Source organism: Maniola hyperantus, chromosome 15, assembly GCF_902806685.2.
Source record: "Maniola hyperantus chromosome 15, iAphHyp1.2, whole genome shotgun sequence".
Classification (NCBI taxonomy): Eukaryota; Metazoa; Arthropoda; class Insecta; order Lepidoptera; family Nymphalidae; genus Maniola; species Maniola hyperantus.
This window is the reverse complement of record NC_048550.1, coordinates 2,625,238-2,653,184: the sequence shown is the minus strand read 5'-3', so window position 1 is coordinate 2,653,184 and position 27,947 is coordinate 2,625,238. Positions and strand designations below refer to the sequence as shown.

The 27,947-nt window shown below is 38.7% G+C and overlaps 2 protein-coding genes and 2 long non-coding RNA genes across 6 annotated transcripts in view; 2 read left to right on the top strand and 2 right to left on the bottom strand.

Moving 5' to 3' along the window:
- The first annotated feature begins 3,070 nt into the window (after window positions 1–3,070).
- LOC117988745 (membrane-bound alkaline phosphatase-like) overlaps window positions 3,071–27,947 on the top strand; it is a 54,856-nt gene continuing 29,979 nt past the window's right edge. The window contains exon 1 of one of the 2 annotated variants that reach the window (XM_069503559.1): window positions 3,071–3,151. In XM_069503559.1, the coding sequence (XP_069359660.1) occupies window positions 3,100–3,151 (52 nt within the window). In that variant the 5' untranslated portion in view covers window positions 3,071–3,099. Of the gene's footprint in view, window positions 3,152–9,713; window positions 9,853–27,947 lie in introns of those variants that run through there. The other variant, XM_069503558.1, reaches the window with a different exon arrangement.
- LOC117988748 (uncharacterized) lies at window positions 14,236–16,264 on the bottom strand. 2 transcript variants are annotated; one of them, XR_011237625.1, is made up of 3 exons: window positions 16,132–16,264; window positions 14,923–15,342; window positions 14,236–14,888 (listed from the first exon to the last, which is right to left on the bottom strand). It is a non-coding gene; the product is annotated as an uncharacterized lncRNA (long non-coding RNA). The 2 variants fall into 2 exon arrangements; XR_004674489.2 differs by having other exon boundaries at window positions 14,236–15,342.
- On the bottom strand, window positions 16,930–24,583 carry LOC117988733 (ubiquitin-conjugating enzyme E2 W-like). Its single transcript, XM_034975912.2, is given in 5 exon segments — window positions 16,930–17,050; window positions 17,052–17,086; window positions 20,406–20,508; window positions 24,187–24,278; window positions 24,537–24,583. Coding segments are annotated over 5 exon segments (375 nt in total). The 5' UTR covers window positions 24,561–24,583.
- On the top strand, window positions 24,999–27,243 carry LOC138403357 (uncharacterized). Its single transcript, XR_011237626.1, has 4 exons — window positions 24,999–25,191; window positions 25,692–25,788; window positions 26,478–26,581; window positions 27,089–27,243. It is a non-coding gene; the product is annotated as an uncharacterized lncRNA (long non-coding RNA).

Here is a 27,947-nt window from a genome sequence, read left to right as displayed (position 1 = left end):
ATCACTATCTCAGTTTGTCCATGAATAGAATAGAATAGAATATATTTTTATTCAAGTAAACTTTTACAACAAGTGCTTTTGAATCGTCAACTAGTTTAATTTACCATGGGCTATGAAATAACGATTTACGGGCACGACACGGTCTATCATCTATCTATACTAATAACTAAAATTGAAGTGTCTGTCTGTAATTTCGAACACGAAGAAATATTTTACAAAAACAATAATAATAATTAAATATCAGTGAAATATTATGTGCAAACGAAAACAATAGTACATTACATTCCAGGCCTGAAATGTAGCGATTACTGGCCGAGTACTATATTGGAAGGCCGAGGCGAAGCCGAGGACTTCACCAGTGAAAGAAAAAAAAACTTTTCCTTTTAAACTAAACCAGGTTGGTAATCGCTAATTTCGGCCGAGAATTGTATAGTACTTTTCTTCCAATTGCGAGGAATCAATAAAAAATTAATAAAAGAAACAATGTTTTAATTCATATGAAGATGTATATTGTTCATGTACCAGTAAAAAAAAAACTCAAATTGGTCGGACTAACAATTTGCAAAATAGATAAAGGACAATCCTATCTTCAAATCCAATATCGATAAGTTTTTGAACAAAATGTATGAAAAGTAGCCCAAAAAGTACCAGGCATTCATAAGAATAAAGAAGACAGTCACTGTTGTTCTCGACTCGGAGAACAACAGTGATTGAGTCTTCTTCATTTTTATGAATTCCTGGTAGGTACTTATACAGCGTGATGTTTTTAGCTGACTTATTGAATTAAAAAGTGTCTTTGACGTAATTAAATGCATTTCGCGCGTAATGATTACAATGTCACTGAGAGTCAGTACCTTGATGAACGTACCTATGACCTTGAACCACAAATCTATTCCGGTCAGGGTCACTAGAATAGCAAATTGACTCGAGTATTTTCTAGTGGCGCACTGTATTGTGTGGGTTTCATTCACCGTAAGGAGGATGTGGTTCATATCAAACCTCTATTGTGATCACATTTCATAGGTACTGCGCAAGATCTTTTCATATTATTATCTATTTGTATAACTAGCTGATGCCCGCGACTTCGTGCGCATGGATTTAGGTGTTAAAAATCCCGTGGGAACTCTTTGATTCTCCGGGATAAAAGTAGCCTATGTCACTCTCCCAGGTCTTAAACTATATTCCCCTGCAAAAAACCACGTCGATCCGTTGTTCGATCCGATTGAAGGACAAACCAACAAACACACTTTCGCATTTTTTTTTTTTTTCCACACAAACAGAAAAAACACAATATTGGTTTCTTCGTGCTCGTAAGCGCTTGGCGGCTTGTATTTCTAATAGCGGTAGTGATATGGTATAGAGTAGAAGATCACCTGCTTTTATCTGACTCATCATCATGATCAACCCATCGCCGGTTCACTATACTGAGTGCATCCTGGGGACAGGCTACTACGAATAGGCTACTTTTCGTCCTGGAAAACCGTAAGTTCCCACAGAAATTTTAAAAACCTAAATCCAAGCAGGCGAAGCCGCGGGCATCAGCTAGTTAATATTATAATAATAGGCCAATGATCTTTCACTAAAAATGAATCATTTCAAATGACCCGTCTAATTTTGACCTAAAATTCTGATGAAACTTTTTTATCGCACGCGTAGGTAGGTATGTTGTAAAAAAGTTGTTTGTACAAAAAACATACTTAATTATTATTATTATTGGCTGATAAAGAGGCCGTCAGTGGCTTATGCCATGCCAGTGAGGGTCCACGGGTGACCCACGGTAATTATGCGTGGTCCACAATAATATATAGGATGTTCTTTATCACGAAACTGAGCGACGCATTTACGTATAACTAGCTTATGAATAGAATAGAATGTTTTTTTATTCATGTAAACTTTTTACAAGTACTTATGAATAGTCAGGTAGTTTTAATTTACCACTGCCCACGACTTCATCCGCGTGAATTACACCAATCCCCTATTTTAAACCCTTAGGGTCTGACTTTTCAAAAATCTTTCCCTAGAATAATATTATGTCTACATCATAATAGCTATCTTCATGCCTTTCAGCCCGATTTGTCTAGTAGTTTGAGCTGTGCGTTGTTAGATCAGTTAATCAATCAGTCAGCTTTTCTTATTATATTTTTAGATAAATAGCGAGCAGGCGGGTCACGTGATATTAAGTGATTATCACCGTCCATGGACATGTGCAGCACCAAATGAACCGCCAATGCGTTGCCGACTTTTCAAGAATTTGTTGGACCGCTCCTTGAATAAACCCATGTTGAAATGTAATGGCACCACTGCCAAAGGGAGTTGGTTCCACAGTTATTGTTTTATATACAGACCGGGGCGCGTTCGGAACCCTCGTAGCTTTAGTTTTAAGTTCGCGTCAAAATTATCACAAAACATCATCAAAAAGTGTAATATACTTATTACCTATTTTGAATAAATTGTTTGATTTGATTTGATATACTTACCTATTAATCTTATAGGAGGTATATTGAAGAAGATATATATCTATTATTATTAGATTAGATACAAGTTCTCACTTACTGATGCAGTTTAAAAAGGAAGCGGGCTAACTTGGAAGATTATACATGTCTAACACCCGGCTTTATTTACGTGTTTAGTGGACGTTAGCCCGACTAATTTCGGTTCCCATTCGGGGTCCTTTTTCACAGGGACTCAGTTCGCGCACGCGTCGCGGTTGTTGCCCGCACAGCCCGCTGGAGGGGACACAAGATCGTCTCCCGACAGTTCTTGCTGATCTTCATTGCTGGAGCCGTCACCGTAATCTAGGCAAGCGGAGCTAATAGAGTCCTGTCCCACGACTGGATGCCATCCTTCTTGACATCTTAGCGTCAAAAAGCTAGCTTTAGCTGTAGCTTTTGGAAGATGTTTCTGGCAGTATGGTAAGTAGGTAAATAGACACGAGCGGAGCCTTCTACCAGACAAAACTTAGGTAGGTACTTAATTAAATAATAATTAATTTAACTCATCAACCTATACATTTACATACAGTGAGTATAAAGCTTGGCGGGAACTGATAACGCTCAGTCGGTAACGTATCTCCGACCACGCCCCTCTGGGCCTCAAGCAATGAGATTTATTCTCTTCCTTTTATTCACCGTCGGAGCTCAGGGTATCTATGGTATGTACCTACTCGATCTAATTATTTTTCGTATATACTCTAATTTTTAGGGTTCCATACCTCAAAAGGAAAAACGGAACCCTTGTAGGATCACTTTGTTGTCTGTCTGTCTGTCGGTATGTCAAGAAACCTACAGGGTACTTCCCGTTGACTTAGAATCATGAAATTTGGCAGGTAGGTAGGTCTTATAGCAGACATTATGGGAACAATCTGAAAACCGTGAATTTGTGGTTACATCACACAAAAAAAATTAAATTGTGGTCATGAACTAATAATTAGTATTTTTAATTTTCGAAGTAAGATAATTATATCAAGTGGGGTATCATATGAAAGGTCTTTACCTGTGCATTCTAAAACAGATTTTTATTTATTTTTATGCATCATAGTTTATGAATTATCGTGCAAAAAACACGACTGTAATACGGAACCCTCGTTGCGCAAGCCTGACTTGCACTTGGCCGGTTTTTAGATTTTAACTTTAACACACACACTTTCGCTTTATACCTATGTAATACAGCGGGGCGATTGTCTAAAACCTGCATCAATCATTATTACAATCTCAATTGTTCTGATTGGCTGAATTTGTGCGATTCTTGTTGCAACAATGAGCAACAATGCATTGTGGCCAATAGTGAGCGAGCATTAACCAATCAGAGATGATTGCGATCGTGACATTGTAGCTGTCAAACAACCGCGGTAGGGCCCCAGATATACTATGGATTATGACAACCTCCCTGGCGCAAGGGTAAGCGCTGTGGTCTTATTTATGGGAAGTCCCGGGTTCGAATCCTGGCAGGGGTTTGGAATTTTATAATTTCTTAATGTCTGGTCTGGTCTTGTGGGAGGCTTTGGCCGTGTCTAGTTACCACCCTACCGGCAAAGCCGTGCCGCCAAGCGATGTAGAAACCAAAGGGGCATGGGTTTAATAAAAACTGCCATACCCTTTCCAGGTTAGCCCGCTTCCATCTTATACTGCATGATCACTTACCACCAGGTGAGATTTCAGTCAAGGGCTAACTTGTATTTGGATAAATAAATAGAAAGTATGGATTAATAACATTTGGTTCAAGTACATACAATTGAGTAGGAAAGCAAGACATCTAAATATATAATATGAAAAGGTGACTGACTGACTGACTGACTGATCTATCAACGCACAGCTCAAACTACACGACGGTTCGGGCTGAAATGTGGCATGCAGATAGCTATTATGACGTAGGCATCCGCTAAGAAAGGATTTTTGAAAATTCAACCCCTAAGCGGGTGAAATAGGGGTTTGAAATTTGTGTAGTCCACGCGGACGAAGTCGCGAGCATAAGCTAGTTAGGTATATAAGTAGATATGCAAATTCAACGAATTATCATAACAATCGAGTAAACCAGCTCGGTAGCTACACCATACCATTTTGAAAGACATATTATATTAAGTAACTCTTTTGATTATGTACATAAATTTGCAATTTTACATAAAATTATTAATAATATTACGAATATACACGTGTTATCTAAACGAAACACATGCAAAATATTTAAAAATTGTTTTGTTGCAATATAGCTTTATCTTTGTAGTACTATTACTACAATTCGGGGTCTTAGCGGATGCCTACGTCATAATAGCTATGCATGCCAAATTTCAGCCCAATCCGTCCAAGTTTGAGCTGTGCGTTGATAGATCAGTCAGTCAGTCATGTCACCTTTTGCTCTTATATTATATTTAGATAAACAAAGGATTCCTATCTATTTCGAAAATATTAAAGTATTTTCAAAAATACTTACACCACCAAATGCAAACCTTCTTTTTGGAAGTGACTTAAAACTTAAGTACTAAAGTACTTAAAACCAGACGAAATCGCGGGCAAAATCTAGTTTTTAATGATATTAAATCATAATTTGACATGACAGTGTGTAGGTACTACTTTTGCAAAAAAAACATGATTCAGAAACCAGTTTTTGACTGGGCATGCTTGTACCGCTATATTACGTAAAAACTCCAAAACTTGACCGAAAGGCGAATGTCCACTATCCACATATTTATAGTATATTCCGCGACAGGTTGAGCTGGCAATCGGGGTAGGAGTCGGGGGGACGCCCCACATATCGCCACGTCATCCACGCTCGCCCGAACCCTAACCTCGTTAGCTTCGGGGTTGTGCGGGTGTGCGGGGCGTTCCCTCCCCGATTGCAATCTAAACCTGTCGCGTACTAAACATAAGGTAGGACCGGTATAATTGACAACCAGCGTGCTTGATAACCGGAAATAACATTTTCGGATTTAGTTCTTGTTTTGAAAATATTAATAAGGTACTAGCAATAAGTTTTTTTTTTTAAAGAATATTAGCCATATTAAATGACTAATATTCCCCTTTCCTCTCCAACTAAGCGTCAGGCTTGTGCTAGGAGTAGGTACCACAATAGTGCAACGGGCGGGTTTTGAACCGTCGACCTTTCGGTTTGCAGTCCACTCCTTTACCGATTGAGCTATTAAGGCTCTATCCCCTATCTATCTAGTATGCCCGCGACTTCGTCCGCGGTGACTACACAAGTTTCAAACCCCTCACTTTCAAAAACCCTTTTTATTAGGTTTAGATTAGCAACAAAACTTGCAGAAGTTGACTTCCGCAAGCTATTTCTACCGTGTAAACAATCACGTAAAGCTCACTTCCGCAAGTTTTGTAACTTGCTGGACTTGCCGCAAGTCACAAATGTATGGGCATGTACAATATTGCTCGTAGTGTAAACAATTCTGCAAGTACTTGCGGAATAATTTGCAAGAAGTTCTTGCTATTTGCTAGTCTAAACCTCGCTTAGAGAATGTCAACGTCATAATAGCTATTCGGTATGCCTTTCAGCCCAATTTGTCCAGTAGTTTGAGATGTGCCTTGATAGAACAGGCAGTCACCTTTTCCTTATTTATATGTATATCCATATACCTTCCTATTCCTTTTATATACTAGCCTGTGCACACGACCTCGTCCGCGTGGACCACACAAATTTTCAACCCCTATTGTACTCTGTTATATAGGCAAAGGTTATACCTAGGTTGAATTTTCAAAAATCCTTTCTTAGGGGATGTTTACGTCATAATGTGGCTAAATCCGTTGTGCACAATCTCTAAACTAAACTATAATGGCACGTCTAAATCTATTGCTATCCCTTTCATAATGTTGCTTGCGGAAAAGGATGGCACTAGATTTAGACCTGTTAATTTAGTTTAGAGATTGCGACAAGCAGTGGCGTGCAGCTCATAGTGGCATAAACGCACTGCTTACCCTCATTGTAATAAATCAATGCTTATTTTTCATTTTAACCTGCCGTGTAATAGGTTCATACCTAAATGCATACCCTGGCTTGAACTCCTGTGCACGCCACTGTGTACAAGAGAATCGGCCTCTAGCTATCTATCTGTCTGTTGTGCGTTGTAGATCAGTCAGTCAGTCACCTTTTCGTTTCATTTATTTAGATTACGGTCAGGTAATAAGGAATTACCTATTATGCACGAGATTATATTTTAATCACAATCTCTCAACATGTTCCTGGCAGTGGCGTGCACACGGTTTGAAGCCAGCGTAGGCAATAGTTAGGTAGGAACCTGTTTACTGGCAGGTCATAATGAAAAATATGCATTGAGCAATTACAACTGGGGTAAGCAGTGCATTTATGCCTCTATGACCTGCACGCCACTGGTTCCTGGCTGAGTTAGCACTGACGAAGACGCGGGTATCATGTACCTAGTAAATTATTGTAAGTTGTGCAAACATTATAAATATTTAATTATACTTAGTTGATTTATTATGTAGGTACAGATTTGGATTACTTATTTACTCGTAATCCAACTTAAGCAATAATAGTTTAAACGCTCGCGCAAACAGACTGACATTATCTAAATAAATTAGGCTAATCCTCCTACTAATAACACAGGAGTATTACATAACTTGAGATTGTGCACATTACGATCATCGCGATTCTTGTAATTTTTTTAAAAAAGAATATTAGCCATATTAAATGACTAATATTCCCCTTTCCTCTCCAATTAAGCGTCAGGCTTGTGCTAGGAGTAGGTACGACAATAGTGCAACGGGCGGGGTTTGAACCGTCGACCTTTCGGTTTTCAGTCCACTCCTATACCGGTTGAGCTATTGAGGCTTTCTTTTTATCCGACTTCAAAAAAACGAGGAGGTCCTAAATTTTTGTATATTCAAATTAAATTCATCACCACCAATCACACTTTTGAGAATGCTCGCGACTTCATCCACGTGGACTACACAAATTTCAAACCCCTATTTCACCCCCTTAGGGGTTGAATTTTCCAAAATCCTTTCTTAGCGGATGCTACGTCATAATTGCTTTCTGCATGCTAAATTTTAGCCCGATCCATCCAGTAGTTTGAGCTGTGCGTTGGATAGATCAGTCAGTCAGTCAATCAGTCACCTTTTTCTTTTATATAAGTATTTAAACTAGCTTATGCTCGCGACTTCGTCCACGTGGACTACACAAATTTCAAACACCTATTTCATCCCCTTAGGGGTTGAATTTTCCAAAATCCTTTCTTAGCGGATGCTACGTCATAATTGCTTTCTGCATGCTAAATTTTAGCCCGATCCGTCCAGTAGTTTGAGCTGTGCGTTGGATAGATCAGTCAGTCAGTCAGTCACCTTTTCCTTTTATATATCTAGATATGGATAGTGAAGTGATGGGTATTGATACAAGTTGTGACTTGTGAGATAGTGATTTGGCAAATGGTAGGTACAAATCGGAAAGAATCGGAAAGATGGAAAAAAGTAAAGAATCGGAAGGATCGCATCGCATCTATCGCGCCAAGGTTTCATAATACAGGGGCTGTTCTATCATTCATTGAAGGTACGGACAGACGTGCTCAAAAAAAGCGTGCTTTTATGCTAGCTTAATGTTAGCATGCTCATGCAACTGTTCACATTTGCCAGCAATAAGCATGCTTAAATAAACTGTAGAGTTATATGTTGTATGTTGTACTGAGTACATGCTAATAAGCAAACCCTGTTCAGACGCGCTCGGAGCACGCCCCCTTCTACCCGCGCCTCAGGTAGCATGCTCGAAAATCAAACGTCGGTTGATTTTTGAGCATGCTCGAAATAAGCATGCTCATTACATGACACACGTGCTACTAATGAGCACTTGCTCAATAAAAGCATGCTTTCGTGCTAGTAATGAGCACGTCTGTCCGTACCTAGCAAATAACGTTTCACGATCAATGATATTAGAAGAAAAAGAGGTAGATAGGTTACTTATATCAAATTCGATGTTTATTAATGGCACGCTGCGTCAGCGCCGAAAGACTCAACACACATAAACGCATAGATAGTATTTTAACCTCACACAACAGAGAGTAAAGGACGGTGAACTAATAACCTCAGCTTCAGTTGCGCACGAAAAAGAGACGGTTATATTTTGCACTACCTCGTCCTGCACAGAAGAGTGGAAGAAGGACGGATATATGCCTAATAATGCGAGCGTAAAAGAGACGGGACGAGACGGTAAACTAGAAACTCCAAAGAAAAAAAAACAGTAAAGTCTTTTCGGCTAATGCCGATTTATGCCTACACTTGTAGTTGTATAGTAAAATAAAAACCTTATACTGTGGTATTTAATATATTACGAACTAGCTTTTTCCCGCGGTTCCGCTCGTTTTTAGGGTTCCGTGCCCAAGGGGTGCCAACGGGACCCTATTACTAAGCCTCCGCTGTCTGTACGTCCATCTGTCAGCGGGCTGTATCTCGTAAGCCGTAATAGGTAGACAGTTGAAATTTTCACAGAATGTATTTCTATTGCCGCTATAATAAAAATAATAAAAATTAAATTAAATTAAATAAAGGGGGCTCCCATACATGGAAAAGAAGTCGAAATAAAATTACTAAATTTTACGCGGACGAAGCCGCGGGAAGGTAGGTAAAGGAATAAAATGTGAAATGAAAATATTTTTTATTTTTGAAAATATTTACTATCACACAATCTACATACCCATAGCCAAAATTCCCTCATTGTATGAAGAGACCCAGCAGTGGACCGTAAAAGATGTTAGACCATAGTTAATTTATCCTTCCCTAAAACAGGAAATATGCACACTATTTGAATTGTCAATACTCAGAAGAGACCTATCTGTTTATTTTATATTCTTTGATCGGAAACTTTAAAATACGTACAACGATAACTTGATACGTACTTATGGCATGTGACATAAGGTCGAAATTGCAATGAGTTGCATTTTACACGAACGTGCACGAGTTTGTTATTGTTAAATAAGTGAAAAATACGAATTATATAAAAGAAATAGTTTTACTTACGAATGAAATGTGATTCCTTGACTTTTGGAAACCTTGCTTGCGTAGTTTGTGCAGAAACTCATCACACACGACAGCATTTTCGGTTGTTTTGGGAGACGAAAACAAAATACACATTACTATCAACGACGTCATCGATAGCGCGACGACAGCGGGCGACTGAGCTCAGGTTTGCTAATTAGCTTAGTTTTAACGTGCCACTTGCGGTCCGCGTATAACGTATCTACCTATTTTCTTCTAATATCATTGTTCACGATAGTGATCTATAGTGAAAATGAGCGCAGAGTGCAGTTAATTCAGTGTCGCGAAGCCGCGCACACGGTGTAAGCCAGGATGACGCGTGCGCAGGTATTTGTTGTGTTGTTCACGATCGTGCTAGCTGCCGGAGGTACCTAACTTAATTTATTTTTGATATTTTTATTTTTATATTTTTCAAAAATTTAAAAGTAAAAGCTGACTGACTGACTGTCTGATCTATCAACGCATAGCTCAAACTACTGGAAGGATCGTGCTGTTTGGCATAACATAGACATTCGCTAAGAAAGGATTTGGAACTGGGTAATTTGGGGTACTGATAAAAATCAATTCTGTTTGTTTCAAATTAAATTAACTTTAAAAAATACTATCAAAAAGAAAATTCAGATATTGAATTTTCATGAAAACGCTAATTTACATATCTACATACTTATTAATGAACTTAAAAGATAAGAAACAACATGAACGTTAAGGAAAAAAAATGTTAGTTGGATAATATATCACGTTCTAATAGTACACAATCTATTGACAGCAGAGGCGGATTATCCCCAAGGTAAACTAGGCACGTGCCTAGGGCGCGAGGTTACGAAGGGCGCAGATGAGCATGTAGAGTTCCATTACCTGGCCTAACTAACTATCCCTACTAAGTGATATTATCTTGGAGTGACCGAAACTGCCTCTTTTCCCGACTTTATAATATAAAGGCGAAAGTTTGTTTGTTGGTATGTATGTGTGTGTATGTGTGTAGTTTGTTACTCCTTCACGCAAAAACTACTGGACGGATTTGGTTGAAATGAAGATAGATTATACCCTGGATATAAACATAGGCTACTTTTTATCCCGGAAATCAAAGAGTTCCCGCGGGATTTTGAAAAACGTAAATCCACGCGGACGAAGTCGCGGGCATCAGCTAGTTATTAATATAGCAAAGTGCCATGACGTCATGTTCTTCATTCGTTCACATAATAGTATACCAACTACCAGCTATGCAATGAGACGATTCCTCGTTCTTTCAAAGTTAGTAAAAATTTTAATATGGCTGTTAGAGGGGCGCCTATGAGGTGCTTGCCTAGGGCGCACTGGACATTTAATCCGCCTGATTGACAGGTCTGAATGTAGTGCTATCCTTTTTCGCACGGAGCAATAAGAAAGAGATATAAATATATATATAAGAGTTTAGACCTGTCATTTTAGTTTAGCTAAGAGAGTACAACAGAATTAATCATTGAAAAGTGGCACATTGTAAATATAGTGACTTTAATGTACGTTCATTATTTTTATGTAACTAAAGTTGTTGTAATTTATAGGTTGTATTAAATTATATTTATATATGATTTGTTTTTATATTTAATAGTAGGTACATATTCGGTCATCACTGGCAACACGCACTGTTCGAAGACTTTGGTCTTCAAGCACTGAGGAATTTTAGACAAGACATTCGAAGCTTCCTGAACCGTGCCCAACCGAGTTGGATTCAGTGGCTGACCTCTTTCACGAAATTGGACCTACCAACTGGATTGTGTGTCGTGTAGGTACTTCTCTTCTTCTTCTTCGCTCTGGGCTGGTTTCCGCACTTAAACGTTTCCGTCGTAGGTACTCATACACTCACTCTTGAATGGCTGAAATTAAATGTTCCCTCTTTATCACAACAATGGGTATTTTCCTACTTTTGAATTTGATAAATTTATTATTATTACTTTATTATAAACTATGATAAAAATAATGACGTACCTACACTGAAAAAATATTAAAATCCAACAAAGATTTACAAAGTTACAGGCATTTTAATTTGGAGTGGGAGGGTCTTCTATCCCTTTCTCGCAAAACGAAAATTGTATGAAACCGCACGAGACGCATGAAAATGCATATCGCTATCTCTGTCTAATCAGAAATTTATAAATGCTTATAACTTTTTATTATTTGATCGATTTAATTAGTTTTTTTCAGTTTACGTCATTTTTTTATCCTAGTTTATAATAAAGTAATAAAAAAATCGGAGTCGAATACCCAATTTTGAGTGCAGACTGCACAGCTTTCAACGATTACTGGGTAGGGCGGGACAGAAGATGGCAAACCGATAGACGTTGAGGTCTCAAGGTGCTGAAATGGCGACCTCGCACCGGAAGGCGCAGCGCTGGAAGACCTCGCACTAGGTGGACGGACGACATCAGACGAGTCGCAGGGAGTCGCTAGATTCAGGAGGCGCAAGACTGTGGCGTGTGGAAGTCCCTACAACGACCTATGTCCAGCAGTGGACGTCTATCGGTTGATGACAATGATGATGATGAAAATAACGTAGGCATGTATTCGTATTGAAATGTTTATTCTAATTAATTAAAATAATTTATTTAGACGCGATTCAAAAGCATTTCTCTGTATACCTATTTCGCATTTAATATGGATATGTTCACTCATTGTGCACACTTTCATTTATATTGAGGCAGGTTGCTTTGTAAACTTGCAAACGCTAGCAAAAACTTAGTGCTGTTATTATACTACCTATAGAATAGAATAGAATAGAATATGTTTTATTCAAGTAGACTTTTACAAGCGCTTTCGAATCGTCGGGTAGTTTTAATTTACCACTGGTTCGGAATGCCGTTCCTACCGAGAAGAACCAGTAAGAAACTGCGGTTATAGTACGCAACAGGCCGAGATGGCAATCGGGGTATGAGGCGGGCGTTTCCCACCCAGATTGCCATCTCGACCTGTCGCGTACTATAAACACCCAGTACCAATACCATTGACCTATACTTGTAGTTTAGTGATTTAGTTTTTAAACCCGCAATGGCACCGATTCCGTTGTCTTTCTCTAAACTAAATTTAGACTATCTGCATCCTTTTCTTTTTAACAATGCTAAAAAGGGACAGAACATGAACTTTACATTTAAATACTCTAAATTTTAGTGCACGCTACAAAAACAGTAGGCTCGCGACTGTGCGCTAAAATCACGGGTTTTACCATTTAAAAATTAAATTTAAAACTGTCAAACTGCGTCTGTCCTTTTCATATTACATTAGCAAGAAGAGGATGCGAATACTCTAAAATTAGGTTGTGCTCAGAATCAGTACCAATGTACAGCGTGCAAAATTCGGGTTAAACTACGCCTACGAAGCGACATTGACCCCGCGGTACTTATCTACGCAACGTTCGTCGACCTCTAGTGTCAGTCAGACGTTTTATTTGGAACTAGCTTATGCCCGCGACTTCGTCCGCGTGGACTACACAAATTTCAAACCCCTGTTTTATCCCTTATTCTAATGTATGAAACCGTGAATTTGTGGTTACATCACACAAAAAAAATTAAATTGTGGTCATGAACTATAATCATCATGATCAACCCATCACCAGCTCACTACAGAGCACGGGTCTCCTCTCAGAGTGAGAAGGGTTTTGGCCATAGTCTACCACGCTGGCCATGTGCGGATTGGTAGACTGCGTGACTGTATAGGTGAACTAATAATAGTATTTTCATTTTCGAAGTAAGATAATTATATCAAGTGGGTATCATATGAAAGGTCTTCACTGTACATTCTAAAACAGATTTTTATTTATTTTATGCATTATGGTTTTTGATTTATCGTGCAAAACGTCGAAAAAAATATGGACGTATGGAACCCTCGGTGCGCGAGCCTGACTCGCACTTGGCAGTTTGTATTATGGTATCATAACAGTAATCATCAGTACTATCACCTGCCTTCGTTTTGCTAGCGTTCTACTTACAAGTCCTGTAGCAATGATATACTTTGCGTCATAACTTTCAAACACCATCGATAGGTACAACACGCCGGAAATATCTGCGCACCTCGCTGGAATGTACTTCCCATCGCGCTTCCACGCAGCTCGCCCGTTTTCGGCTATCCCGTACCAGTGCCAACGCGAGCGCGTTGCATGACATCACTAAGCCAGGTTCTCAGATATTCCGACGGGTTGACGCACAGTAGAGTGAATTTATCCGTCAGCTATAATTATAACATTTTACAACATTAATTGACACTCCATCCCAGATTATTGCATTGTTTGTTATATCACAAATACATATGTAACGATGGAATCCATGACATACTTTACACATCAAAAATAGGGATACATATTATGGTTATGAATAATATATGTCCCGGCTGTACTCACGTGTTTAGTCGACGTTAGCCCGACTAGTTTCGAACCCATCCGGGGTCCTTTTTCAAGGGAGTCAGCTGCCCACCCAGCCACCCTCACAACGGCTCTACGGGCAGCAGCACGTGCGGCCCGCAGTCACAACTGCGGCGCATGCGCGAACTGACTCCCTTGAAAAAGGACCCGGATGGGTTCGAAACTAGTCGGGCTAACGTCGACTAAACACGTGAGTACAGCCGGGACAGATATTATTCATAATGGAAATCACACACGGTAGTTTAAACGCTAACATATTACGGTGCTTATTTCTCTTTACTACAAAAAAATATAATTTTCCAATAAAAACATTTTGCACTTTTAAATATATCAAGAGCCCAGTTTGACAATAAAATAAAAAAGTTAATTAGTAACAACAATTTTTTTATTAATACATAGCATCAAAATAATACAGTAAACTTAAAAAAATAATTTACTAGGGTCTTTTTAAAGTACACGAATAAATTTCTAAATGTTAGGGCGCTTTCAGACTGCCCGCCAGAACCGCGAGTTTTTTTGACACAGTTTTTATTATTATAATTTGTGTCCACGATAGTTATTGTAATCTTGTGAGATTCACATTATTTCTGATATTGTGGTTGTGCAGAAACGTGCGAAAAAAAACCGTCATTCTGAAAGCACTCTAATTATAGCTCACTGCAAAAGCCAAAATATAGAAGGCTATCCAAAGGCTTGTACAATAATTGCATGAGTAACCTATAAAGTGAGAGAGACATAATTTGTAGCAGTCCATCTCTTTCTGATACACTTATCTGATTATTTATCATGATGGAATTTCAAAATCTAAACCCCGGAAAAAGGACTTAATTAAAAACTTTATAAACTTTTTTATCACACTATGTAGGTATATTCAATTTACGACTTGTAGTTTTTCCCGCGAATTCGTGCGTGTGGACTACAATGTAAAATAGGAGTTTGAAATTTGTGTAGACCACGCGGAAAAAGTCGCGGGAATAAGCTAGTTAACAATAAATCAATGGTTAGAATTTCCTTACCTTTATTTTAATTAACTTTACAAGGGTTGTACACCCTTGTAAAGTCGTAACTAAAATGTCCACAGACTAAAAAACAAATCAGAGGTCCGGGAAGCCAGTGACGCGTACTACAGTGCGACACGGCTCTCTTGGCACTTGAATGACATTGACAGGGGGGCGCTGTGGGAGAACAAAGGCTAGACTATTCAAACAAGAACAAAGAGGACACTTGACGGCACGTTAGTTCCACAGTTCGCCACGCGCCAAGATAACCTTGTCGCACTGTATAAATAAAACGTTGGAAATACAGATTAAAAATCGTACTAGCACATCACTTGTTCGACACAATTTCGATACAACGGTCCAACACTCACCCCATATATACATGTTAACATACTGTATCGATATAACACTTATCACAAATTAGATTTATCGTCCATTGTCGATATAGCCGCGATTTGTTAGACGGAGTCATCTGAAAAAAAAAAATTAAAAAGTTTTCAAAAAAAAACTTCCAACTGTGGTTTGCACTTTATTTTTTTTTAGTCTGCCACAGAGAATTCAACCTCCAGAGTACGCATATATACAAGGTTTTGTATGAAAACAAAACCGGTTTAGTGCGAGCCAGGCTCGCGCAATGAGGTTCCGTACTACAGTCGTATTTTTTCGACATTTTGCACGATAATTCAAAAACTATGATGCATAAAAATAAATAAAAATCGGTTTTAGAATGTACAGGTGAAGACCTTTCATATGATACCCCACTTGATATAGTCACTCACTTCGAAAGTTGAAAATACTACTTATTAGTTCATGACCACAATTTAATTTTTTTTGTGTGATCTAACCCTAAATTCACGGTTTTCAGATTTTTCCCCAAATGTCAGCTGTAAGATCTACCTACCTGCCAAATTTCATGATTCTAGGTCAACGGGAAGTACCCTGTAGGTTTTTTGACAGACAGACGGACGACAGACAGACAGACAGACAACAAAGTGATCCTATAAGGGTTCCGTTTTTCCTTTTGAGGTACGGAACCCTAAAAATCGTAAAATGTTGGCGGGGGACAGGGGCGGACGAAGTCGCGGGCATCAGCTTGTTTTTCATAAAAGCTCATAGCTGTTAATAATCTAGATTTTATCATTTTGTGTAGGTATACGTTTTAGATTAGATATCTATGTGAATATTAAGCTTAGGATATATTTTCATTCCAGCCAAATTATTATCTATGGTTATCAAAAGGGAAACATAAAATTATACGTACCATGATACCACCATTTTGTTTTCTTAGGATTTTTGTTGCACGTTTTTACATAAAAAGAATTATCTGGCGGCCGTTTCTGAAAATATACAAAAAACTTAAATGAAAACCGGCCAAGTGCGAGTCAAGCTCGCGCAACGAGGGTTCCGTACTGCAGTCGTATTTTTTAGACATTTTGCACGATAATTCAAAACTATGATGCATAAATATAAATAAAAATATTTAGAATGCACAGATGAAGACCTTTCATAATACCCCACTTAATATAGTTACTTACTTCGAACATTGAAAATACTAATTATTAGTTCATGACCACAATTTAATTTTTTTTGTGCGATGTAACCACAAATTCACGGTTTTCAGATTTTTTCCCCAAATGTCTGCTATAAGACCTACCTACCTGCCAAATTTCATGATTCTAGGTCAACGGGAAGTACAGTACGATTCAAACTTAAATGAGTCTGCGTGAAGTTGCGAGACCCGAGTACCCGTAGTACAAGATTATACGTCTCCCCAAACCAAACCAAATTCGAGAGTCGAAATACTTCCCCGTTACAGTAAACTGGATCTTAAATGCCTTGTTTTAAAGCTCAAGTTTGTCTACACTTCTACAGCCAGCGCTCCAAGCGGAAACATTGCGAAATTAAAATCAGTGGCATTGAATATTTGACTTCAATTCAAGGCTGTTTAGGTCCATTTTACTGTAACGCGGAAGTATTTCGACTCTCGAATTTGGTTTCGTTTGGTGAGACGTAAAATCTTGTTACTACGGGTACTGAACCCTAAAAACGATGAAGTATCTCACCTTTCTTTACAGCTACTAAGCATAGAGACTATGGAGAGGCAGACGGACTGCACGGAGAGCGCGGGAGACCAGTCGTCCGTCAGTATGGAGAGGCAGATGTGGCCGTTGGAGTACACGGGGGTGCACCGGGATGTTATTTCCTATAAACGTCACCTGAAAAAGAGAAAATATTTTTATAGACAAACTAGCTTATGCTCGCGACTTCGTCCGCGTGGACTACAAATTTCAAAACCCTATTTCACCCCCTTAGGAGTTGAATTTTCAAAAATCCTTTCTTAGCGGATGCCTACGTCATAATAGCTATCTGCATGCCAAATTTCAGCCGATCCGTCCAGTAGTTTGAGCTGTGCGTTGATAGATCAGTCAGTCAGTCAGTCAGTCATTCAGTCAGTCAGTCAGTCACCTTTTCCTTTTATATATATATAGACTAGCTGATACCCGCGACTTCGTCCGCGTGAATTTAGGTTTTTTGAAATCCCGCGGGAATCTTTGATTTTCCGGGTAAAAAGTAGCCTATGTCCTTCCCCGGATGCCTATCTCTGTACCAAATTCCATCAAAATCGGTTGAACGGATGGGCCGTGAAAAGCTAGCAGACAGACAGACAGACACACTTTCGCATTCATAATATTAAGTATCATCATCATCATCATGATCAATCCATCACTGGCTCACTACAGAGCACGGCGGGTCTCCTCTAAGAGTGAGAAGGGTTTTAGCCATAGTCTACCACGCTAGCCAAGTGAGGGTTGGCAGACTTCACACACCTTTGAGAACATTATGGAGAACTCTCAGTCATGCAGGTTTCCTTACGATGTTTTCCTTCACCGTTAAAGCTAGTAATATTTAACTACTTAAAATGCACATAACTCCGAAAAGTTAGAGGAGCGTGCCCGGGAACGAACCCCCGACCTCTGATTGGAAGGCGGACGTCCTAACCATTAGGCTACCACAGCTTCATATTAAGTATGGAAGTATGGATTTAGAAGTCCATCTGTTTTACGTTTCACGCGGTGAACAGTGACGGATGTTAAAAGCAAAACCTGATTTTAATAAATTCATAAGAAAACAAACTGAGTACATAGCTACATACTTGAATAAATATTAATTACTTTTATAAATTAATCTAGCATTCATTTAAATTAACTGCTATGAAAATGTCAGCAAACACATTATTACTACAGATTTATCTATTTACTGACTTAAATGTTAGTCGGTGAAGAAATATTTTTTTTTATTTTTATTCAGATACAAGTTAGCCCTTGACTGCAATCTCACCTGGTGGTAAGTGATGATGCAGTCTAAGATGATAGCGGGCTAACCTGGAAGGGGTATGGCAGTTTTATTAAACCCATACCCTTTGGTTTCTACACGGCATCGTACCGGAACGCTAAATCGCTTGGCGGCACGGCTTTGCCGGTAGGGTGGTAACTAGCCACGGCCGAAGCCTCCCACCAGACCAGACTAGAAATTTAGAAATTATAAAATTCCAAACCCCTGCCAGGAATCGAACCCGGAACCTCCCACTATTAAGACCACAGCGCTCACCACTGCGCCAGGGAGGTCGTCAAATTATATGGTAATACAATAGTATATTATGGGATATAAACATTGTGGGATTTTGTTTCGTCATTTTTCAGGGCTACTTCAAGTAAGGTGGCTAGTGTTATAAGTTTGAAAAGGCTTTTCACGTATTTTTAGAGTTTTTCCTCAAAAGGAAAAACGGAACCCTTATAGGATCACAGTGGCACCGATTCAGTTGTCTTTCTCTAAACTAAATTTAGAGTATCTGTATCCTTTTCTTTTAACAATGCTAAAAAAGGACGGAACATGAACTTTACATTTAAAGACGCTAAATTTTAGTGCACGCTACTAAACAGTAGGCTCGCGACTGTGCGCTAACATCACGGGTTTTAACATCTAAAAAACTGTTTAACTATGTCTGTCCATTCATATTACATTAGTAAGAATGTGAATACTCTAAAATTTGGTTGTGCTCAGAATCAGTACCTTTGTTGTCTGTCCGTCCGTCTGTCAAGAAAACCTATAGGGTACTTCCCGTTGACCTAGAATCATGAAATTTGGCAGGTAGGTAGGTCTTATATCAGACATTCGGGGAAAAGTCTGAAAACCGTGAATTTGTGGTTACATCAGACGAAAAAAATTAAATTGTGGTCATGAACTAATAATTAGTATTATCAATTTTCGGAGGATTTATTAACAATGTCAATTGGGGTATCATATGAAAGGTCTTCACCTGTGCATTCCAAAACATATTTTTTTATTTTTATGCATCATAGTTTTTGAATTATCGTGCAAAATGTCGAAAAAATACGACTGTAGTACGGTGCGCGAGCCCGACTCGCACTTGACCAGTTTTTAGCGTAGTAGCACATGCCGGATATCAGTTAGTTTCTACTGAGTCTTCATTAAAAATTGCATACAATGTATGCAAGAGGCTATATTGAGACTGTCTGGAATACAATATGTATATTTCATCAATTGATTTAGGATTCTTGTCTCGTCCATGACACAGTAGGTATCAATTGTAGGTTACCTAGATTCCGGTAATTAGGTTGCCAGCTGTTTAGAGTTAAACAGAAGCTCAAACAAAGGTAATGTCATTTATCTATGAACAGAAGTGGTAAGAGAGACCGATTTTTCTGTGACTTAAATCAGTTTTTTAAATTATAGAATAGCGCTTGGCTGCAATCAGACCTGGTGGCAAGTGATGATGCAGCCTAAGATGGAGCGCGCTTGCCTAGAAGATGCCTATTCACACTTGACGTGATAATGATATTATAATTGGAGAGGAAAACTCTGATGTTGAAGGGTGTTCCAAATCTTAGCGGTTCTAATTAGAAACGAGGAGGCAAATCGCTTCGTACGTATCTGTGGAATTTCGACTACGTAGTGTGTGCAGACCTTGGCGATGCCTTTTTTAACGCTGGGAAATGCGTTTACGCATCCCCCCCCCCCCCCCCTCTTGGAAGCCAGCCAGCTAACCAGGTAGCCAACCAACTGGAGGGAAGGTATGTGGGACTCGCCGGCCGATAGGCGAGCTAAAAAACTAAAACCCAGCGGCGCTCCTGCGCGTCGCCTGGTGACTGGGTCATGGGAACGCCGAACCAAACCACCGCGACCCAGTCAGCGACATCGCCAAGGCGGACCTCCACCGGGGACCCCGCTCACGAGGTCCCCACACCGCACGTCCGAGGCGCACCGACCAAGTGCGTGCGCCTCCCGACCCGGGGACCTTCGCGATGCCTTGTGGTACGATAGTAGAAAGGTGAAAGAGGAACCAGATCGAAAAGTTCTTCAGCACACTCTCGAAATATATCCTGTATAAAATTCCGATAGACTGGCAACTTTACGCTGTCTTGTTTTGAAGCCGTTTAGTTTGTGCAAAGTTAAAGTACACTCTGCAAAGTCAAAGTACTCTATGGATATCATTGATCGCAGCCTAGATCTTACCTCTGGAGAGTCGAAAGGGTATTTATTTGTGAATTTGAACTGCAATACGAACTTTTCCCCCTCGTACAGTGTGCCAGGAACACCTTCCATGTGTACTGTCCACCTGGATACACACAAAAATAAAAACATTATACAACTTAAATAGATGATACCCGCGACGTCATCTGCATGGATTTAGGTTTATAAAATTTTTGTGGGAACTCTTCGATTTTCCGGGAAAGACTTGCGAAAAGACAATTTAGCCCTTGACTGCAATCTACCTGGTGGTAAGTGATGATGCAATCTAAGATGGATGCGGGTTAACCTGGAAGGGGTATGACTAGTTTTATTAAACCCATACCTCTTGGTTTCTACACGGCATCGTACCGGAAAGCTCGAGCGCTTACCACTGGGCCTGGAGGTCGTCAAATGTATGTTCGGGATGCAAGCTATCTCTATACCAAAAGCCAGGAAAGAGTGTCTGTCTGTGTGTGCTAGCTTTTAACGGCCCATCCGTTTGACAGATTTTAACGATCTACACAGAGGTCGCTTGCACCTCGGGGACGGACATAGGCTACTTATTGTCTCAAAAAATCAATAAAGCAGTCTACGGTCTACTCTATAACTTTTCTCTTTAATTAGGCACCTCTTTAGTCTTCATTTAATCTTCACGAGTCCTGTTAGGCTAACATGCGCACCACGAGAAAGTTTTGTCTACGCATTTACTCGTCTTATTTGTATGAAGAAACACGAGATAATGCGTAGACAAAATTTTCTTGCGCACCACGAGAAAATTTTGTCTACGCATTTACTCGTCTTATTTGTATGAAGAAACATGAGATAATGCGTATACAAAATTTTAGTTGGTTTACCTCATACATTAATAAACAAATTCGTCATCTACTGATGAATATATTTACAACGCAACGAAAATGCGTTGCGTTTGACACGTGCGTAGCGTACCATGTGACATGTAATTAGCTGATTGGAACAATTAAGTCGATACTCAGTAGCCAAATAACAGAGGTGTGTTATATTTGAACATACAGTGGCAATATTAGCACAAACAATATCAAAGAGGTGTAAAGGCCAGCGCGCTATTAATAAATTGCTGATCATTCATACGACAAATATTCTGATGACGATCAGAATTATGTCGCAATACTAAAAAGGGCGATAACATAATATAAAGCTACCTACTCACTTAAGAGCGCTCTTCGGTAACACATGATCGTGCGTGAGAGCATGCTATAGAGCCTGCGCACACGAGGTACAGTACGCGGCAGAATATAATGTACATCGGCCTTTAGACAGACATTTCGGATTTGTAGAGCGTTGTCTTGGTCACTCATACCTATATGACGTTTTGCCGGTTCCGACGACAGAGCCAAAGCTCTACAAATCCGCTATCTCCTTCTAAAGGTCGGTGTACAATTTTTGCCGCGTGCTGTACTTTTGTCTGCGGAGGACAAAAATCCCCGAAGCGTAGATAAAATGTTCGACGAAAACTTGCCACGGACTCAACGCCTATGGTGTGCGATCATTTGTTTGCCGGAAGTATAGTGAAGCGCATGCTATGGGGACGTTTAGTGAAGCGCATGCTATGGGGAAGTTTAGTGAAGCGCATGCTATGGGGAAGTTTAGTGAAGCGCATGCTATGGGGAAGTTTAGTGAAGCGCATGCTATGGGGAAGTTTAGTGAAGCGCATGCTATGGGGAAGTTTTTGAAGCGCATGCAATGGGGAAGTTTATTGAAGCGCATGCTATGGGGAAGTTTATTGAAGCGCATGCTATGGGGAAGTTTATTGAAGCGCATGCTATGGGGAAGTTTATTGAAGCACATGCTATAGGGAAGTTTATTGAAGCGCATGCTATGGGGAAGTTTAGTGAAGCGCATGCTATGGGGAAGTTTAGTGAAGCGCATGCTATGGGGAAGTTATTGAAGCGCATGCAATGGGGAAGAGTTTATTGAAGCGCATGCTATGGGGAGTTTATTGAAGCGCATGCTATGGGGAAGTTTTTTAAGCGCATGCTATGGGGACATTTAGTGAAGCGCATGCTATGGGGACGTTTAGTGAAGCGCATGCTATGGGGAAGTTTATTGAAGCGCATGCTATGGGGAAGTTTATTGAAGCGCATGCTATGGGGAAGTTTATTGAAGCGCATGCTATGGGGAAGTTTATTGAAGCGCATGCTATGGAAGCGAATATTGTGAGATTATGTCGTATTGTGCTTGACTTAAAGTTTAAGAAAAAGAGAAACAAGAGTAGTAGTAGTACCGGTAGTAGGTAGAAGTAGGCGGACTAAAAGTAGCTGTATGCGTTGACGCACCTCGGAACTTTAGTTCTATTTTTTGTAAAGACCCCGCTTTTGTGTGGTCCAGTCTATCAATGTCCCGAGAACTGTAACTCCTCTGGGCAGGCTATTACTGGCGGGACATACTCAATCGTGAGGTCTCCGCTTTAACCACTACTGAGCAAGGGTATCCTCCCAGACTGTTTGGTATTGTTTTTATTTTGCAAAACTAATCAATATTTAAAATTATCTAAACATATTTCAAATAATTGAGTAAAGCAGACCTTGATATAGTTGCTTTTGCAATTTTGTAATTGTGTCTGCTAGCTTTTCACGGCCCATCCGTTCAACCGATTTTGACGAAATTTGGTACAGAGATAGCTTGCATCTTGGGGAAGGACCGGAAAATCAAAGAGTTCTATAATCATCTAGGAATAAATAATTTTGCTTTTTTTAAAAATACATAATTGGCATAGTAGGTATTGAAATCACACTAAGTATTACAAAACATCCAACATATTATTACTGTTGAGTCAGTAAAATAGTAATAGTTGAGTCCATTTAAAATGACTCTTTTTAAAACAATATTTGATGACAGCAAAGCAACAGATTTGCAAACTAAGCAATGTTATTATTTTCTGAGATTGCTTAGTATGCACATATACTTTTATACTATGTATTTGTATCCCAACTAATATTTTAATTGCGAAAGTGTGTTTGTTTGTCCTTCAATCACATTATTTAAAGCGATCTCTGTACCGAATAGATGATGTCCGCGACATACAAGATGATTATGGTTTTAAATTCCTGTGGGAACTATTTAATTTTTTGGGACTAAAAGCAGTCTGCCTGTTCCTGTGATGTAAGCTAACTTTGTACCGAACTTCATAAAAACATATATATGCCATGAAAATACACTTTTGCATTTATAATATTACTATGAAGAATAGACTAGCTGACGGGCTGTCTTTGCTCAGATTGAATTTCTGTAAATCTTTTCTTAAGGGTGTGAATATGGGTTGTAGAGAAAACCTACTTGCAAAATCTCAAGTTTCTAAATCAAACTGTTTAAGCTTTATGTTGATACTAGACAGTATTTATCCTTTTATAATGTTATTATTTCTCCAGTTGTTGCAAAATCACTATTACAAATAGGTTTATCGCAACTCTTACTGATTCAGGAAAAAACATACTTAGTTACAACATACAGAACAATAAATAAACCTATCTTGTAGCAACAGGCTTCTGTGTTAGAAGATAAAAAATAAATTACCTACTTTAACCATAAAAAAATAAAATGTAGGTATCTACTTATGAGGCATGAGCAATCATAATATTGTTGTGATAACACTCCCAAAATTAATAATAATGTTGCATTAAATCAAGGCGCCAAAACATGTGCCTACAAGGGTTACACATAGTACAGAAAGGCAGCAAAGATAGCCGATCTATTCAGCATTTTTTTCTAGAATACCCGATCGCATGATAAATAAAATAAGGTCACTCACAGTGTCAGATTTTGGCTGGCCTGGTCTCCGTCTACCGTTACACCCGGTGGAGGTTCTTTCATTAACGACATCAGTTCTTTCTGTAAACGTCGCTGCAACATACAAATTAAACACTTACCAACACCCTCTCAAGATTTTTCGTATACAAACCAATTTTTTAACACAAAAAGAAATCTTGACATAAAATCTCATAAGAAAACTGTCATAATAGTTCGGTTATGTTTACACTAAAACTGGATAATCTGGCTTGAGTTCGAGGACAATGATTGCGGAAGTATTAAGTCTATTTTAATTGAATTAATACGTAAAAATGAGTGTGAATCATAATATTTTTAAATAACTTTACTAACCTCCGACGGGGACATAGCCGCCATTGTACAAATTTAGACGTTTAATGTTACCATTTATTTTCATGTTTTGCATTGGCTTGATTTTTCTTTGATACCTATCCACTGAAGTATTTTGTTAAACAATATTCGACGAAAAACTATTCAATATTAAAGTAAATAAACTCACGTAAGTTCCATTCATTTTTCATTTTTTTCTGCGATTTCCAATTGATTTTTTACGTTGTTAGGACATTTTGTTGCAAATAAACATTTATATCTGTAAACACCAATTTAAATTGTCAATGTGACGTCAGTGTCAACTGTCAAAATGTCAATGTGACATAAAATTGGCATAAAATGTGCTGAAAAAATGGCTGAGCATTGTTTTGTTGTGCATTTTATTAGTTTTTAAATGATAATTTAAAGTATTTTGTGAAAATGAATAGAATTGTTATCCAAAAGCCCTGTTAAGTCCTTTAACTTTATTTATATTCCGTGAATTATCCTTTACAAAGTCTTGTTTGGTAATAAAGCGTGCAATAAAATGGGTTCGCACCCAAAAGAAGTTCAGCTGAATGGTTTATCGACCAGTTAAATGTGGATAACGCGAAGTTGGTGGCGTTTGTTCTAGTCCTCGGGTTTATAGGATACCACGGAATATTGCATTTAAGATATGGTAATTTTTTATGTAACCTAATAACTAATACATATTAGTATACCTACCTAATAATCTAATAACATATTTCCACCCATTTTTAATTGAAGTATTAATTTGAAACTGCAAACTTCTGCAGCTAAAATGTCAATACAATTATATGGAACGATTGAGAAGGACGACGAGATGAGAGGAGGCTATAGGGATTCCTCAATGCCCAGTAAGTCCTTTGAGTTAGGGCTCATTTGACGTGTCTTATGAGACCTTATAAGGAGGCTCAACTGGTCTAAAACCAGTTAAAAAATGTGACTACAAGGATCCCTCTCCCTCCCTCTTTCATCATCTGACCCATGAGGAAACTTATTGATTTGTAACTTAAATACTCATAAAACCATGTTTTTATTTATTTTTCTACCTCTTTCATATTATGCCTTCACCTTTGCCGCGCGAAATAAGGGTCTATATTCAGTGAAGAGCAACACAAAATATTTTCAAGTAATAAAATGTTTGAATTATTTTAGGTCCTGATTCATGTACTTGGCTATTGTCATCGGGAAGGTACAAAGGTGATCATGAATGGCAACCATATGGGTGTATGTTACACAAGTACTCCAAAACGTAAGCTTTTTTTAACATTGGTGCTGATTCTGAGCACACCTAAATTTTAGAGTATTCACATCCTCTTCTTACTAATGTAATATGAAAAGGATAGACCATTTTGACAGTTGAATATTTAATTTAGAGCTGTCAAACCTTGTGACTTGACTTGCCAGTCGCGAGCCTAATGTTTAAATTTGTAGTGTGTTCCATCCTTTTTAGCAATATTAAAAAAAAGATGCAGATACGCTATTATTCATATTGAAGTTTAAAATTTGTTCCTTAAAAGAATTATAGTACAAGAAGGCTGAAATGAAATTAATTAATTTATTTAATTTTTTATTAAATGTAGGACAACTTGATTCATTTAAGTCATATGTAAATACTCTACAACCAAATCAGAAAGCTGATTCTACTAAGAAGAGCTGGCAAGAAACTGCAGTTGCCCTGACTGATATATCAACATACAGGTTCAATTGTTAAGACTTATACCGGACCTTTAAAAGTAAGGAATAGACACCTTCTTGGCAGGTGTGCTTTAGGCTGTATCATCACTTACTATTTGGTGTGTTTGCAGTCAAGCATAATATGCCTATTTAAGAAGGTAAAAAGAAAATCTAAAAACTCAAAATTCACATATAGGTTTCCCTAATAACAAACTCTCTTTAAGAAAGTATTTTAAACATTATGTATTTATGAATTTGTTCCAGGGATGCAAGAAGGTGTTTGAGGTATTTGGCATTTTGGGGCAAATATAACAGTTTTGCTTTCATTGGAGATTCAAGGCTTGAACAATTGTATGAGTACTTTATAGGTAAGCTCAACTTTTTCATCAGCAATCAATGATGTCATTAAACTTAAGTGCCCTGTAAACGGTCAACCATGTTAGTCAAACACGCTGTCAATCAAACGCAGTTTGTTTGACAAACGCAGCCGTACCACTTCAAGCATGTTTGACAAACACGCCGTCAATCAAATTTGCCAAACACGTAGTTTGTGTGATAAACGCATCAAACACGCCAGCAGACGAATCAAATAATTTGACAAACACGTAATATTTGACAAACATGTTTGACCGTTTACGGGGCACTTTTTAATAAAATTAACTCATGAATAGTTACATGTACACACATATGTCAGTATGGACAACTGTCAGTTGCATTGCAGATTTATCGCTGTACCAAGATGAAGTTACTTTTACCCCAGATAAGAGTTCCAACAGGATTTTTTTTGTTTTTGTTTTTTTTTAATCAGACCTGGGTGGGATTCTTTAAATGCGCAAAGACGTGGGCATCATCTTATAATAGATATTTTGTTTCAGGAGTAATTAAAACTAGGCTGGACATAGATTCGTCCTACTCTACAGTGGAGCACCACATGCCCAACTATACATATGTGGATAATAAATTGAAATTGTCCATCACATTTATATGGAGCGATGACGTTTCAAAGACTATGGTAGAACAGTTTAGAACTTGGTAAGTTATGATCAGATCTCTTTCTGATTTCGTTAAGAATTTTTAAGGAATCCTTAGACTGTAGACTGTAGCAATAAGCTGAGGCAGCGCCCCGTTCGGCCAAGATAGACTCTAAGCTAGTTTTAAGAAGTGGGTGCCGGGTCTTGGGGAACCAAGGAGCATGGACACTGGTCGGCTCCTTGGTTCCCCAGGGACTACGGCACCCTACCTGTTTCTACCTATTTGTAAATTTGGCTGAATAAAAGGTTTTTATATTAGATGTACCTTATATTATGTAAGTTAAAATATTTAACAGTTCATCATCATCATCACGATCAACCCATCGCCGCTCACTACAAAGCACGGGTCTCCTCTGAGTAGAAGGGTTTTGGCCATAGTCTACCATGCTGGTCATATGCGGATTGGTAGACTTTGAGAACATTATGGAGAACTCTCAGGCATGCAGGTTTCCTCACGATGTATTCCTTCACCGTGAAAGCAAGTGATATTTAATTAATTAAAACACACATAACCCCGAAAAGTTAAGAGGTGCGTGCCCGGGATCGAACCCCCGACCACCCGAATCTCATTCCTCGCAGGTCTTAACCACTAGGCTCAAAAGGAAAAATGGAACCTTTATAGCATCACTTTGTTGTCTGTCTGTGTGTCAAGAAACCTATAGGGTAGTTCCCGTTGACCTAGATCCATGAAATTTAGCAGAAA